At 40.3% G+C, this 14,944-nt stretch overlaps 1 protein-coding gene across 7 annotated transcripts in view; it reads right to left on the bottom strand.

Annotated features, from left to right (window-relative positions):
* Positions 1–27: 27 nt before the first annotated feature.
* Positions 28–14,944, bottom strand: part of stx1a (syntaxin 1A (brain)) — a 59,908-nt gene continuing 44,991 nt past the window's right edge. The window contains exons 4-11 of one of the 7 annotated variants that reach the window (XR_015118181.1): positions 14,848–14,922; positions 13,527–13,600; positions 13,292–13,400; positions 5,716–5,789; positions 5,500–5,634; positions 4,335–4,371; positions 3,829–3,939; positions 2,691–2,736 (exon numbers count right to left, since the gene is read on the bottom strand). Coding sequence is in view for 6 of the 7 variants with exons in the window: in XM_086216313.1 (XP_086072439.1) it covers positions 3,390–3,650; positions 5,500–5,634; positions 5,716–5,789; positions 13,292–13,400; positions 13,527–13,600; positions 14,848–14,922 (728 nt within the window). In the remaining variant the exon portion in view is untranslated. The other 6 variants (XM_086216315.1, XM_086216318.1, XM_086216314.1 and 3 more) reach the window with 6 other exon arrangements.

Below are 14,944 nucleotides of genomic sequence, written 5' to 3'. Positions count from 1 at the left end.
ACAAACAAACTCAAAAAGTTTTTTTCAGACAAACTTTACTTGAAAAAAAAAAAAAAGATACTGAAATTAAACAAAACTATGTCATCACGATACAACACAAAGGCAACAAGTTGAGTAGGCAACATGGTAACACGGTTGCAGTCTGTGCGCATCTGATATGTTACCGGAAAACTGATATGAGTCTTTTACAGGGCTACGCTGAGTTCATGCTGACGTATTCATCGACTCAAGTACAAATAAAACAGACTGTAGAAGTGTATGCTCTGTTTAAAGCTTGGTGTTTATAAAAAGACATAAAACAGGGCTTTGTCACATACGCATCAAAATTATTGACCCGACTCGACGAGACTCCATTTTAAACAACCTATTGGAACATACTGGCAGTGTTAGAGAGCTTTTCATATGTTTACACTTTACAGAAGGCAGAGTCACACACGATTGGTAACACCCTCTCATCCCATGATTCACACTCGGCACGCTCGAACATGTAGCTACAGAAAAACCAAAAACCAAAAACCAAAAAACCCCACACAAATCATTTTTCATGTGTATGCATGCGCTCACGCAGACTAAACACTGGAGTAATGGTCAAAAATGCTGTACAAGTGGCAAGTCCAGATCAAATGAAGCACAGCAGCGATGCCTTTGAGATGGTTTTAGGAACGTTTGGCAATGGGATTGGTTACAACCGAACTGAACCATGCAAACATGAAAGAGGACACGGGAGAAAGTTAAAAAAAAAATACTAGAAAAGGTCAAATAAATAAACAGGTGAATAAAAACTTTAAAAACACTGCAGCTTAATGCCTGTCACTTTGCCCAAAGAACATGAAATGGACATTACAACTAAATAAATGTAATTTTTGGAAGTTGGAACGTATAAATATAGTGTTACATAACTTGGTAACTTTTTCATTCAATAATTCAACTTTGCAAACATCGTCTTTGACAACACTCAAAACATTTTGCAGCACCACACGTTTACAAAGTAGCAACTCATGCGAAAAACAACTCTGGCCCTGTACAGTGCGTTTAAAATGTATCATACAGTGCTTAACGCACCTTGTGCTAAACATGTAATACGTTGCATTCATGAAAACAGGAAAGTGAAAATGTGTTACTGCTCTGTTTTTGCTCTGTTGCATGTATGTGTCTGTGTTTTAGTGTGAATATGGCTGGGTTAGGCCAGCGTCCCCCCTACCACAGACGCAATGATGATTCCCAGAACCACACAGCATATAATAATCATTATTTTCTTCTGAAATATGTAAAAATAATGTTGAAAAAAAAACAACAACAGTCATCCGAGGCAGCATGTGGGGACCAGAAGAAAACATGTTAGAGAACAGCTCAAGTGTTGAACACAAACTGGTGAACGAGAACAAAATGCAGCGACGGTACCTTCACTGTTTACTAGTGTGTAGATACAATCATGACTGAAGCCGGTAGGGGACATACACCCAAAAATTAAATAAAATATAACATATAATAATAAATAAAATAAAACATGCTTTCTCATGCTCCTGACAAACCAGAAACTATCAAGTATCCAGTTAAATTTATTTTATTTTTTGTCCATGCCTTCGTTTGGGTCCCATACATTCTGGGTTACATTAAATTGATTGATTGATTGATTTTCATGGGGCTGACCAGTCATAGAAAGCCCTTGAAGTAAAAAAAACCAGGATGAGAACCACTAGTTTAGAAGAACCATCAACTGCGCTGCATTTTGTTCACGGCACATTCAACAACGTAGAGTATGCTCGCACGGGTCAATCTACATATTTATCATAACACAGAGCTAAATATTAATTGTTCATAATTATATATAGAGAGGGTCAATTCATTATGTCAGAATTTTAATAAAATGCTGGTTATTGTCTGAGTCTGTGTTACATATGACAGGTAGAGACATACTCATCGTTGGGCTTTGTAAAGGGTTTACTGTGGGTTTTTGCAATTTGTTCATGAATGTTTTCTAATTATTCTGATAGTTTTCCTCATTGGAAATATTTACGGGATATGGAAATGCACCTGCTGGTATCTTGTGAATTTTTTTCATTATATAGGACAGGACAGTACCTCACGTCAATGTTTGAGGCACCAACCCTGAAGGTCAAACTGCATCCATGTCTTCGACCAGCACTGGCTTGTTTTTAAAGCTGCTACGTGTAGAATGTAACAACCCTACATTTTTGTGCCACAAGTAGTAAGCAGGGTAAATATGGCAGACAGAAACATACTCATAACCACCCCGAAATAGACAGAAAACTCACTATCACGTTAACGTACAGTAGTGGGATTGTTTAACATAAACAATTCATTTTATGCCGCAAACATGAATTGCACTGCATTGCAGAATACATGAGAATAGACACATACACGAGAGATCATGACACACACAACACACACACAACTTCTCAAGGTGCAAGACTGTGAATATGTCATAAAAAATTGTGCAGTGATTCCAGTGAATGCAGGCATACTGGACCAATTTGTTCACCGACTGCTTTGAGACAGGACATTTTATCAGCTCGCCGCGCACCGTAGTACCTGCAGTAGACTGAAGTACTTTGTGTAGTAGTTCAACAGTGCCTGTCAGTGGTATGATAACATCCCAGGCATGACCGCCTGCCCCGTCTGCTCAGAGGGGATTTCCTAACTGAGTCCAACTGTGATGGAAATAATGAGGACGGTCAAACATGCTGCAATACAACCTCCTATCAGGATCACCTTCTGCATGGAGGGGAAACAAGGAGAGCAGCGTGTGAGACCATGATTCCGCTGATGTTGGAGAGAATGGATGAGCTCGACACATAGAGGGAAGGCAAGGTAGGAAATACAGAAACAAACTTGGTGTTCTGTAAAGTTTTTAAAGTAGAATCATAAAGATGACTAATAGCAGAGGAGGTGGTGAAACCAAGAGGAAATGATCTTATTTTAAAATTATTTTAGGAGACTTGAGTTTTGTTTTTGTTTTTTTTTTACCTCTTCTTAACTCCACTGTCATAAAAAAAAAGTGGAACAAAGGTTGATCAAACTGTGGCAGAGAAAACACAAGACGTTTCTTCACACGGCTTCTTCTTAAATAAGTTGTTTCTTAAACTTTAGTTACACGTATAGGTTTACTTGTGTGTATAGTATTTTTCCTGCATTTCTATTTATTATATCTTTATACATGATGTGGGAAGTTTTTTTGCATTTCACTTGGAGTAGCACACTTGCATTATTTGTTAACTTTTAGTCACTCATTTGTTTTCTCCCTTCCTAGCAGGTTGTACTCATGTGCTGCTGCAGACTCAGGCTGGTTGGACGGGACTGCTGCAGGACCCCCCTGGGGTACATGCACCCCTGGCTGGTGATCACTTGGACTTAATGGTCAAATACACTCAACACACAAGCTCCACATGCAGACTACAACACAAGTGTGCATGCAGACACACTGGAGACAGGACTGCACTACGATGCCATGCCTCTCCGAGAGTTTTCGTGAGAGCACGTTCGTCCACATGCATCATTTTGTTGTGAATATGACTCACCCGCCGAGCTTTACTCTGGTATTTAACTGCCTTCTTAGTGTCCGATACCGCCCTCTCCACATAGTCTACTGAGTGCTCCACGTTGTACTCTATGCGATCTATCATTTCACCCTGTAAGAGTTTAGTTACAGGGGTGGGGGTTTGGGTGTGAGGGGGCGTCAAACATGACAGGAGGAAGAGAGGATGGAGGAGGAATAATGGGTAAATGAAGAGAGAGAGAAGGGGAAGCAGAAGGGGTGGGGGGGGGGAGAAAAAACAAGTTAGTTTCTGGACTCTGCACGTTTCTTACCCGTCTGCTGGTCTTTTTGAACTTTTTGCATTTTGGGATGTTGTCTTTTGCCTGTTCCACATAGTCTTGGGCCTCCATCACGCTTCGCTCAATGTTGTTCACCAGCTCGCCCTGCACAAACACAAGAGCGTAATGCTTGTGAGATCTTAAGCACGATATCATCGAACGCTTTGGCTCAAATTATTTACTTATTTTTACAGTGTTGCTTCATTTTGAATGGGAGGCTTACAGAATGGAAAAGATATTCCTAGAAAATTGGTTCTCTCGCTTTGAGATCACATAATGATCTAAATTTTTGCCTTGTAGTGAAATTTTAATTGATGGAAACACTAGACGTCATGAACCATGTTCTAATTAGCATTCAGCATAAAAGAACTACACATTTCACACTTATTATGGATCGTTACAAAAATTACAATTTCAAGAATTTTAACTGAACTAGTCAAAACAGGAGCTGATGCATGCACACTGACAATTATTTCTAAGAAGAATCACAAGTCAATTACCTTTATGTGTTAGACGGCAAGTGCTCTTCTCTGTTCTCTAGAGCTTTGAGTCATTGTTGTGGGGACAGTGTTGAATTGTGGAAGAGAAAAAAAAGAGGGAAAACAGCAGAGAGCAAAGCTGAGAAAGGCAAATTAATATGGAGTATAATATTAATTGAGTTGATAAAGAAGAGGTTAGTTATTTTAATGAATTACAACTGGAGTATCCAAAAAAAGAATTGAGTACACACACACTCACAGACACAAAAAATACTAATGCATTAGTAGCCTTTGATCTCGTTTTATATTTATACTTTTTCACTCTGCTACAGTTATGCGGAAAGCTTGTTATTGCATTGTGCTTTTGTTTTAATTCACAAAATTGACAAGGAACCATTTTCACATTCTTCATTCAGCTTATTTTCTTATTCATGAGTTCTCATTCATGTTCCCTTCTGCATAATTCAGACGGAGTATTTCTGATCAGGGAAACAGTTCATCTCTGTGGGGGTAGAATACTGTCAGGAGAACTACTCCATGCACCTTCACCGCTCACAGGATGATGTAAACTCTAGCGCTCTGAATTCTCTTAGCTGTAAAATAATGAGCTGCACTAAAACACACATCTTTGGTCGAATCTGGGCTTCATTTATTACAAGCAATGCAGGTTTGGTATTATGAGAAAACAAATGGGCTGCATTCCTCTTTAGCTGCCAACTAAAAGTCCCAGATGTCCAGTTTTCCTTCCAGCTCATGAATGCAGCATGGGCTAAAAAAAATAAAGAAATTTAAAAGGCAAAAAAAAGAAGCTGTCTAATGGCAGAAATCAAACATTCAGACAGAAAGACAGAGAACGTAGCTTCCTTTCATCTCTGTTGGCATCAACAGGCCCAATACACACCACGAATTACATGAAAAGATTCAATGTTGGTGTGTGTGAAGTTGTTTTCATGAGAAGTAGCAGCTGCTGCAGAAGAGCAGGCGTGCTTAGCTGCTTCATGATTTTACCAGTGACCAATGAACCTCTCCTGAACGTCTGAAATAGGAAGAAACTCTTAAATCCCCCAAATCTTTGAGAAGGATTGCTAGATTTCTGCATGTATTCAGAATATGCAGGTTTTCTTTCACATGAGTTTGGCTGAGTGCCTTAGGGGCTACAGAAAGAGGAATGGGTAAATGTTTGCACCTGGCTCTCCACCAGCATGGCCATGTCCATGAACATGTCGTGAAGCTCTCTGATGCTGTTTTCCAACTTGATGATCTCGTTGTGCCGGGTCTCGATCTCATTCATAGCCTGCTGAGTGATGTTGTCCATAATGATCTGAGGTAAAACACAGTAGAATTCAATGAAAAAAATATCGACGGTGAACTTCTTTTTTTTTTTTTTTTTCGTATTACATACCCCCGAGGTAAAGATAGCTGGATTGTCACTTTCCAACATGCTTTCCAGCTCCTCATTTGTTGTATTTCTTCCAGCTGTAAGGACAAATATAAACTCAGAAAGCTAGCTCATACATCCTGTCCTCCCTTGCCACACAATCATACTGTTACACTGAGCTGCCCGGCGGCATTTCGACTATGCTGCACTGTTCTATGTAGGATATGTCCTGCGTATGTTGCACAGTGCCAGAGTCCACGTTTTGTTTTATGTTGCATGCCTGTTGATCAGTACATGTTGCAAAAGGTGAATGTGAACACGTAACAGGAAAGTGCAGTCAGGTTTGTGAACATTTCATTGATTAACCAACTCGACCCGAGCAAGGATGAGGAGAGGAATAAGTGCTGAAGGTGCAATGCTGTTAGGATTCATTCAAAAAAAATTTTTTTTACGTTAATAATCTTAAAGAGTTTAAAATCAACTTAACAGATTAAGATCTCATTGCTCTTTACTGTTTTTTAAAAAAAGTAAAAGTTAAATTGATAAAACCAATCGCCCGAAAGTTAATACGATTTTTTAAAAAGCACAGGTCAGAGGGATCCATAACTCCCTGAAAATAGCCCTCTGTCCTGCTCCTTTAGGTATCTCAGTTACACTCCTTTTGTCTCTATCCGTTTATCTCAACGACATCATTTGCTTGACTCGTTATTCCTCCATCTGACCGGACAGCAATGGATGCGATTTGAAAAGAAATTCATGCTTGAATTCAGGATAAGCATCACTTGCAGGTGTCAAAACGAATGACTGAACATCATTTACTGCAGATTCCAGCGCTGTTCTGCATCTGAAGCAAATATCACGATCAGCCACTTTGAATGTAATATGAGTGAGTCTCTGACCTCCATTATATTGGCCAGTCAGAAAGGATTCACATCTGATACTCAAATAAAATCTAATACAACGGTCTAGGAAACAGCACAGCCACCCAGTAATTGTAGGGTTGCTGGTTTGATCCCTGCCTCCCATAGAGCCTGTGTCTGAACCCCTAATTGCTCATCATATTAGAGCTGATGCCTCCACCATCTGTGTGTGTGTGTGTGTGTGTGTGTGTGTGTGTGAGAGAGAGAGAGAGAGAGCGTGCATGATTGAAGCAACACTGCAAAGCAATTTGAGGACCATTAAAGGTAAAAGAGCTTGATATACTTTGTTATAATGACTCCACTTAATACATATTTTGTACTTTGGGTTTTCCTACATTTTTCATCTACTTATCAAAGTGTAGTTTAAAGATGTGATGCCTGGGAATCAAAACTTTAAAGTTGCAGCATTTAACCTGCTTCAACTCCTTCTGCTCATGTATGACAGTATAATTAACCTCCAACAGTCTTACAGTAAAGATCTTTTGTTGCATTTCAATAAAAACATATTTTTAAAAATCGAACTTTCAAGTATGAAAGAAAATCTAAGTATAGTTTGTTTATTATTTTATGGGAGATAGAAACATTTGAAGGTAGCAAGCATTTAATTCCCATTATGAAGCAAACCAGTTGATCTCGGTTAATTAAAATTCTGTAGTATGAACTGTGATGCGGGCTGAACGAATAAAGAAGTGCAGCAGTATGTCAGGATCTGTAAGAGAGGTAAATGTGATGACTTGACATTTTCTTTTCTCATTTTTTCTAATCTGATTAAAAAAAATTGCTTTACATTTCAATTGAAACCCAACTTCCGAATAGCTTTACATGCTGTATAATCTATATTTATAACCTTGAATTAATTTGTGATTATTTAGAGTCAGAATTTATAACAACTGTCCCCTCAAATAGTCAGGATGGGAAAAACCTGAGCAAATAGGCTTCATAATTCTTCTACCATACCTGAAGAAGCAGAATCTTTGTCAGCTTACCTCAATACTGCAGGGATCCCTGCAACATGGTTGCTATCTATCGACTGACCTTGCATGTATGACAGCACACCTTACTGCCTCTTCCTGCTGATGTGCTTGCTACACATCCATCTTCATTTTCCCTGGAAGACTTGTCTTATATCATAAACCTTCCCCTAACACCTAAAGTAATATCCATGTGTACCAGCTCAATTTAAGCCTGCAGAGATGCTTCTCTAGGGCTCCATTTCCACCCCGCTAACACACTAAGTCATGGTCAGTCAGCATCGCCAACCATCTTTCCTTTGCACATTCGGAATTCTCTGAGACTAAATACAGGAGATTTCCTCAAGCCTTTAACCATGAAGATACCCTGGAAACTATTACCTGGCGCTAAACACTTCTGAAATCTCTTTGTCGAGTATAAGGAGGAGAACTGAAAACAGGGAAGCACAAAGCCAGGTGAGTGATGCTCAGCAGCTGCTGGTGAAGCCTTAAATGACAAGTGTTAAGGCCAAGCTTATTCAACTGATGGCCAACCCTGGCCACTAATCAATACACAACGGTCCAAAAGAAATCCCTCTGAATCCTTTACACTGCTCCTTCAAATCGACCACAGTCAAGAGAGTGAGGTGGTTAAACTCATCTACCTCACTAAAAGAAATCACAACAATATACCCCCTCCTGGGGTCTTTAAGGCTTAATAGCACCACTGAGTGCATGACTGGCAGTGTATCATTATGTCGGGTTATGCAAAAAGCTTATAGAGAGATATTATTATGGATGCAATAAACATCTTTGGTGGGTTGGTTTGTTGGGAACAATAGTTGCTGTGATTTCTCTTTTTCTTTTGATTTCGAACTGATAAACACAAGAAAGGTATCACCAGCTGTGCTGCTCCTCTCTGTTTGAAGAGCTAAGGACCATCAGCTGAGCTCTCACTCAGTGACAGGCTTGAGTAGATTTGGGACCAACAAGATGCACAATAAGCGACATACTTGTGCATACCCCTCGGAATAAATAGTATTGGGTAATTACACAGATTAAAAAAAAAATTCAAACTCAAGCGTTGTATTTCTTTATTTGCATACTGCACTGGGAGGTGAGATCCAATGACAGGACACATGTTAAACGAAAGTGTAAAGACACTCAGTAGAGCTGAGCCACTTGCGATCGGATCACCTCAGCACAGGTCTCAATACAGGTGTGCACAGGGCCTTCATGTGAGCAGCTAGCCTGGTCATGTACCACCACATATTAGCACATGTACTTAATCTTTGTATTCTGAAATAAAGTTCAGACTCACTCAGGGCAGTTATTTAGACTTCCTCAAGTATAATTTCAATAACAGTCTTATCACATGTGGTTCTTGACTGACAGTTGTGCCACTCCTCGTTTCCCCCCAACTGGTCAAAGCAGAAGGCCGTCCCCATTGAGCCTGAATCTGCTCGATGTTCCTGCCAAGTAAAAGGAAGGTTTTTGTCGCCGCTGTTGCAGGATGTGCTTGCTGATGGAGGGTTGTTGGTTTTTAATCAATTGAAGGAGTGTGGTACTGGACCTGCTCTACTTGTAAAGTGTCATGAGATAACTTTTGTGATTTGACTATACAGATAAAATTGCCTTGACTTGAATTGTTTTGTTAGCTTAGGGTAGGTTTATGCTCTTTTTTTTTAATTAATATAGATTTATTAGCTTTTGTTTTTTGTTATAATTGGTTCTTGGGGGCACGGTGGTGCAGTGGTTAACGCTGTCTCCTCACAGCAAGAACGTTCCGGGTTCGAGTCCCGGCTCCAGCACAGGATCTTTCTGTGTGGAGTCTGCATGTTCTCCCTGTTCCTGTGTGGGTTCTCTCTGGTGCTCCAGCTTCCTCCCACAGTCCAAAGACATCAAGAGAGGACGAGGCTGATTGATACTCTAAATTGACCGTAGGTGTGACTGTGAGTGTGAATGGTTGTCTGTCTCTGTCTCTATGTGTTGGCCCTGCGATGGACTGGCGACCTGTCCAGGGTGAACCTCGCCTCTCGCCCGTAGCCGCTGGGACAGGCTCCAGCCCCCCCCACGACCCTTAACACGAAGACAATGAATGGATGGATGGTTCTTTGGGTTGGGTAAAATCTTTTGCCCTGAGTTCTGCTGTGTTATTTTAACTCATCATTATACTTATTAAACATTATTAATTCCCCTACCAACATCAGGTTGTTGTTTTTATTATCTCCGTGACCAAGCTGAGGTCTTAACAGTGACTTACGCAAACGTCTTATAATACATTTCCACTTTTGCTGTAGTTATGTGGTCTTACTGCGTCATTGCTGGGCTTATAAATACTCATGCTCCGGACTGACATTTTGTAAGTTGAAGAATGAGTGGATGAAGGCAGGACACATGTTAAGTATATAGTGGTAAAATCAAGTCCAATTTTGTGCTCTTGACAATCAATAACCTCCGTCATTGAGGCTTTGACATGAATCATGAAACATGAAGTGGATCACTGAGTCATGGATAATTTAAGGGGGAAGAGGAAAGTTAACCCCTCATGTAGATTTGTGCTTCTATATTTGTGAGGACATTCATTGATGCAATATATTCCGTAGTGCTCACCAAGATATCAGTACAAGCACACACATTCACACACAGCACATGGGTTTTCTTAAAGCCCTGACAGGCTCTAAGGGAGGCTTTTATTTGTTACCATGGAGACCCAAACCCAGAGAAACCAAATATGAAGCCAAGTAGTCTCACTTCACCATCAGTGTTTTACGGGTTATTTAATCATTCATACCATGTTGCTACCAGTAACACTTACATAACGATCAAAAAGATTTGAAACACAAATGAAGCAAGATCCTCACCGAAGGGAGGGAAGTTTCTGTTTGTTGCAACTGCACAATAAGGAGATGTGTAATATTCATTTATACATTTCACATACAGCTCAGTGTGTTTGTTGAAAAGGGAAACAATTGTGATTGTATCTGTGAGACCGTCTCTCCCAGTTGAAGGAGCGTCAGCAGGGAAATAAATCATAATAATCAAATGTCAAAGAGGTGGTGTGACGCCTGTGACTAGCGTCCCCCACTGAGCCTGTCTGCTCGTTGCTTGTGGGAGTAAAAACATGTAGGATAGTCTGGGGGTGTGTGTGTGTGTGTGTGTGTGTGTGGGGGGGGGGGTGTTAGAGGGACAAAATTCAAACTAAATGGTTGACCAGAGGTCAAAGGCCTACCTGTGTTACTGTTAAAATGTGTTTGGTTTTTCTGCCACAAAATTCTGCAAACGTAATTATTAGGGATCCTATGTAATTACACAGCATTTTTACCTTACAGAAAAGAAAACGGCAAAAAAGTGATTCACATCATTTTTTCAAATCACCTTATATTTCTTTTTATAATGAGTCCTGTTTTTATATCAATGTATTAATTTTCATCTGGTGGGAAAAATCAAACTTTGTAATAGTGTTTTTCTCTGAGTTTGCACTTAAAAATATTCACTCTCAAGTGGTAAAAATCAGTAAGCCACTTCAGTTACTGGGTAAATGCACAGAGCCCTGGAGTGGGCATGGAGGGGAAAAATATGTATATTTTGAGGACAATCTAAAGTTATCACTTTCACTGACCATTTCTTTGAACTGCCATTTTTGATGGCGTTATGTATTTGAGAGAATGATACTTCAGTCATGAGAACATTGGAAAAGAGTAAAAAAAAAAAAAATAAATTTAAAAAATCGATACAGGCTGTAGTGGGGGTGATCCCATTCAAATATTCAGGTCTGAACAGTTCCACGGCAATGATGGTTGCAAATAACAACTGTTTCACTTTTAGGAATACCACCCAGGGGCTGAGGACAAGAGAGCAAGCATGGGGGCACATTTACTGGGAACAGACAGGGCAGACAAGAATTCATTTATGGACCAAAAAATACAGGCAAGCATACATCTGACACATGAGGACAAAATAAGAAAATAAAAGAGATGTGTCCTGCTGATAGTCATCCTGAATACTGTGAGTTGAACTGTTGGTTAACTCAATAAATAACACACTTCCTGCTTAGTGATACAGGGCCTCTGTAATTGGAGAAGCAGCAGAGGGAGTACTCATGTACTCAGGTCTGACAGACCAGACTTGATTTCCCTCTGTGACGCACTGATTCACACACAAACGGGTCAAAGAGAGCTGAAACTACAAAAACACACCTCTCTCATATAACTATGAGGGAATTACGATGTGTAAAATAAAAATGTATATCCCCATGTCAAAGCTTTCCTGGGGACTTTTTTATTCCAGCTCTTTTCTCCCCATGTGTCTAATTCTCTCCTCAAAGGCAGAGAAAGATAATATCACCCAAATGGAGCTGGAGAAGCTCATGGAAAGGGGGTTGAATAAGTTTTGATTGAACCCCAAGAGTACAGTATGCAGGCCTGCTATGTGTCCCACAAGTTACCTTTTCCAGCTGGAGGGAGGAGGAGCTGGTTAGATCCAATATTCCTTACATTAGCAAGCGGGAACAAACCATTTGTAGCATTAGAGGGAGTGAAAGGAACTTTGATTGTAACCATTATGTCAGAACAGTGTGATACTAAAATATGATGTTACAATGTGAAAATGTGCATTTCTGTCAAAATATTCCTGCAGATGAGACTATTTAATGGTCAGAAGACACTCCTTGACTCATCTGATGCAGTGTTCCCTCCATGTCCACGCACCTTACTGGATGTATGTCCATCAGGTTACCACTATGTTTATTTTGGCTGGTGCTCATATATAAACCTGGTAGCATGTGTCTAAACTGACAGATGGCCAGTGGAAATTACATATCCGCCAAGTGCCCTGCCACATAACTGCCCCTGCCCGCTCCTCCCAATCATTGTGTGTCTTTCTACATGTGTTTGCGTCGCTGTGTGTAAAAGGTGAGTGTCAAGACGACCGATAAAGGCAGATGGCGTGCTGCAACCTGCCAGGATGGTGTGGCAGAGGCCATCCCAGTTTGGTCCAGGAGCCTGGGGCCCAAAGCTTATAGCAGTCAAATCCTATAAAGCAAAGTGTGTGACGAGTGACTTGAGTGAAGATGTGAGCTGTAGGAACCTGGCATGGCGGCGTAGGTGTTGGTGATGTACGCCTGTTGGAAAATGGCATCACCAAAAACAAATGTGGGAGTCAACACGTACAAACTAGTCCAATTTGATATCAAATATGGATGAGGTGAAAGGAATTTTATTTTTTGTACTTGTACCTGCACATATCTGTCAACAAGTTGGAACTGAGGTATGTGTTTTCATTTCCCAGGTTTAGCCTGTTTTCTCATTAATAATTAATTTCTATATATCAGACGTGTTTTTCCAGTGAAATTGTCAAAACACTCAAATTATTCATGATCACTTCAAGTGCATCGCAAAAACCCCCCCAGATTTATCAAAAAGAACAATAACAGTAAACCTGTAAACAAGAAACAATGCTCAGATAGTTTTGCTGTAAAGGCATCAAATGTGCAAAAGGCCAGTTTTTGACATCAGGTAGCATGTCTTTACATGAATTTCCTTGAAAACCATGTTGAACAGTTTTCATATCAGAACTAAATGTAGATGAAGTTATCAAATCAGAACCTTTTTTCAGGAACCAACATTGTGGGTCTTTTTTCATTGCTAAAATACTTAAGATTTGATACTTAAAAAGAAAATATGGGTCAGATGATGCATAGGTTAAAATGAGACATCCACGTCTACTCACTGATCTCTAGCTGTCTCTGAATGCGTCCCTTGCAGCGCTCCCTGTAGTCCGACTGGGTGGTGTTGTACTCTGACATCACCTCGACAAATTTGCGGGACAGTGTGGAGTGCTAGAGAGCCAGCGAAGAGGAAAAACATTACAGTCACGATGCCAGATGCAGATGATGAATGTAACTCGCGAGCAGGCAGTGAGACCAAGAGCTGCTCAACTCTGCTGCTTCCCTCCTGAAATTTACCTGCGTCTTGCGTATCCTCAAGTCAGCTGATGACCTGTTCTGTCCTTCTTCCTGCTCAATAGTTTGCTGGATGCCTGGATGAATGTACAAACATACACATTTAGTAAGTGTATAGGTGCTCAACATCAACATCCTGAAAGACAAGAAGACAATGATATGACGGCTCTGTTTGGCAGATCTGGCATTTTTTGAGGTAATCTCAACAAATATGGAAGTCATCCCAGACACTTGACTTTTACTACATCTTGCCAGTGTCATGTTCTTGAAGCCTGGCTCAGGAGCGTTCAAGTGTCAATGGAAGGCTCAGCGCATCGCCAGTGACTTCAGATGAGAGCTGTGACTAACAAAACTATGGAGTTTAAGTAGTAAGAATAATTCTTGCTTTGCATAATGAATAATATGCATAATGTTGCACCGCTACCTCTGCCTTCTTTTTGGGCTGACTGATGTGGCCTCACCAAAACAAAACAAAACCAAACACGATACAAAAACTGATTCAGGAGTCGATGGCACTTTCAATCCCTGAAGCCCCTCATCATTCAAACCAGCAGCCCAGCGTGAGTAGACGCCATTCTCTAGACATGGTCTGCATATGGTTCACTAAAGATTTATCTGAGGGTGCTGTTAGACTTGTGTTGGTATGCCTGATTGTGCACGGGGCACTCTGTGTATGGGTCTTTAGGCTGCCGGGCCATTATTTCTTTCTTCTCTGCACTGATGACGCTCTACTTTCCTGAAAGAGACTATACATCTTTTTATTTAAACTTTTGCCCCTATTCTTTCACAGCTGGGCCCAACTGGAAGGTACAGGAACAGGAAATATGTTCTGTGTTGTAAATCCTTCATGTCTACCACAGGAGAAAAGACTGCAGGGTAATAGGGTTATCAAGTGTTCTAGAAAAGCAAAAGGTGACAGAACAACATTACATACATCCCACATACATCTACAGTAAAGACATTTACATGAATCCATAATAACCAGGGTCCATACAGACATTCAAGAGTATAATTCAGTCACCTTAAATGTATCAAAACCAAATATTACTGCAGCCTTTATCCTCTAAATTGTTGACATAAATACACAAGTTAAAAAAAATAAGATGTATAGAAATGACATAAGTGGATGGATCTACTTTTCCCTTGTCTGAACATTGTAATACCCTAGAAACAGCTGATCCTAACACTTGATGTGTCAGGAAATTATGTGTACAGTTTGTACAGTAATAAAATATGATGCTTTAATTGAGGAAGTAGTCAGTAGATGTTCAGGTGGCAGAAACTAATCCAGCTAGAGCAGGTAAAAGAAGCTGACTATACTTACTCTTTAATTTGGAGCGTACTTTGTTGGCCAATTTTTTGATGTCTGCCATAAGATCCTCCAGTTCAGCCTTGGTTTCTGAAGAGAGAGGAGAGAAGAC

This window comes from Aulostomus chinensis, chromosome 10 (genome assembly GCF_037954235.1).
Source record: "Aulostomus chinensis isolate RoL2024-O1b breed Wild chromosome 10, RoL_Achi_v1.0, whole genome shotgun sequence".
Lineage (NCBI taxonomy): Eukaryota > Metazoa > Chordata > Actinopteri > Syngnathiformes > Aulostomidae > Aulostomus > Aulostomus chinensis.
Note: the sequence above shows the minus strand (reverse complement) of the source record. Positions and strands in the feature narration are given on the sequence as shown.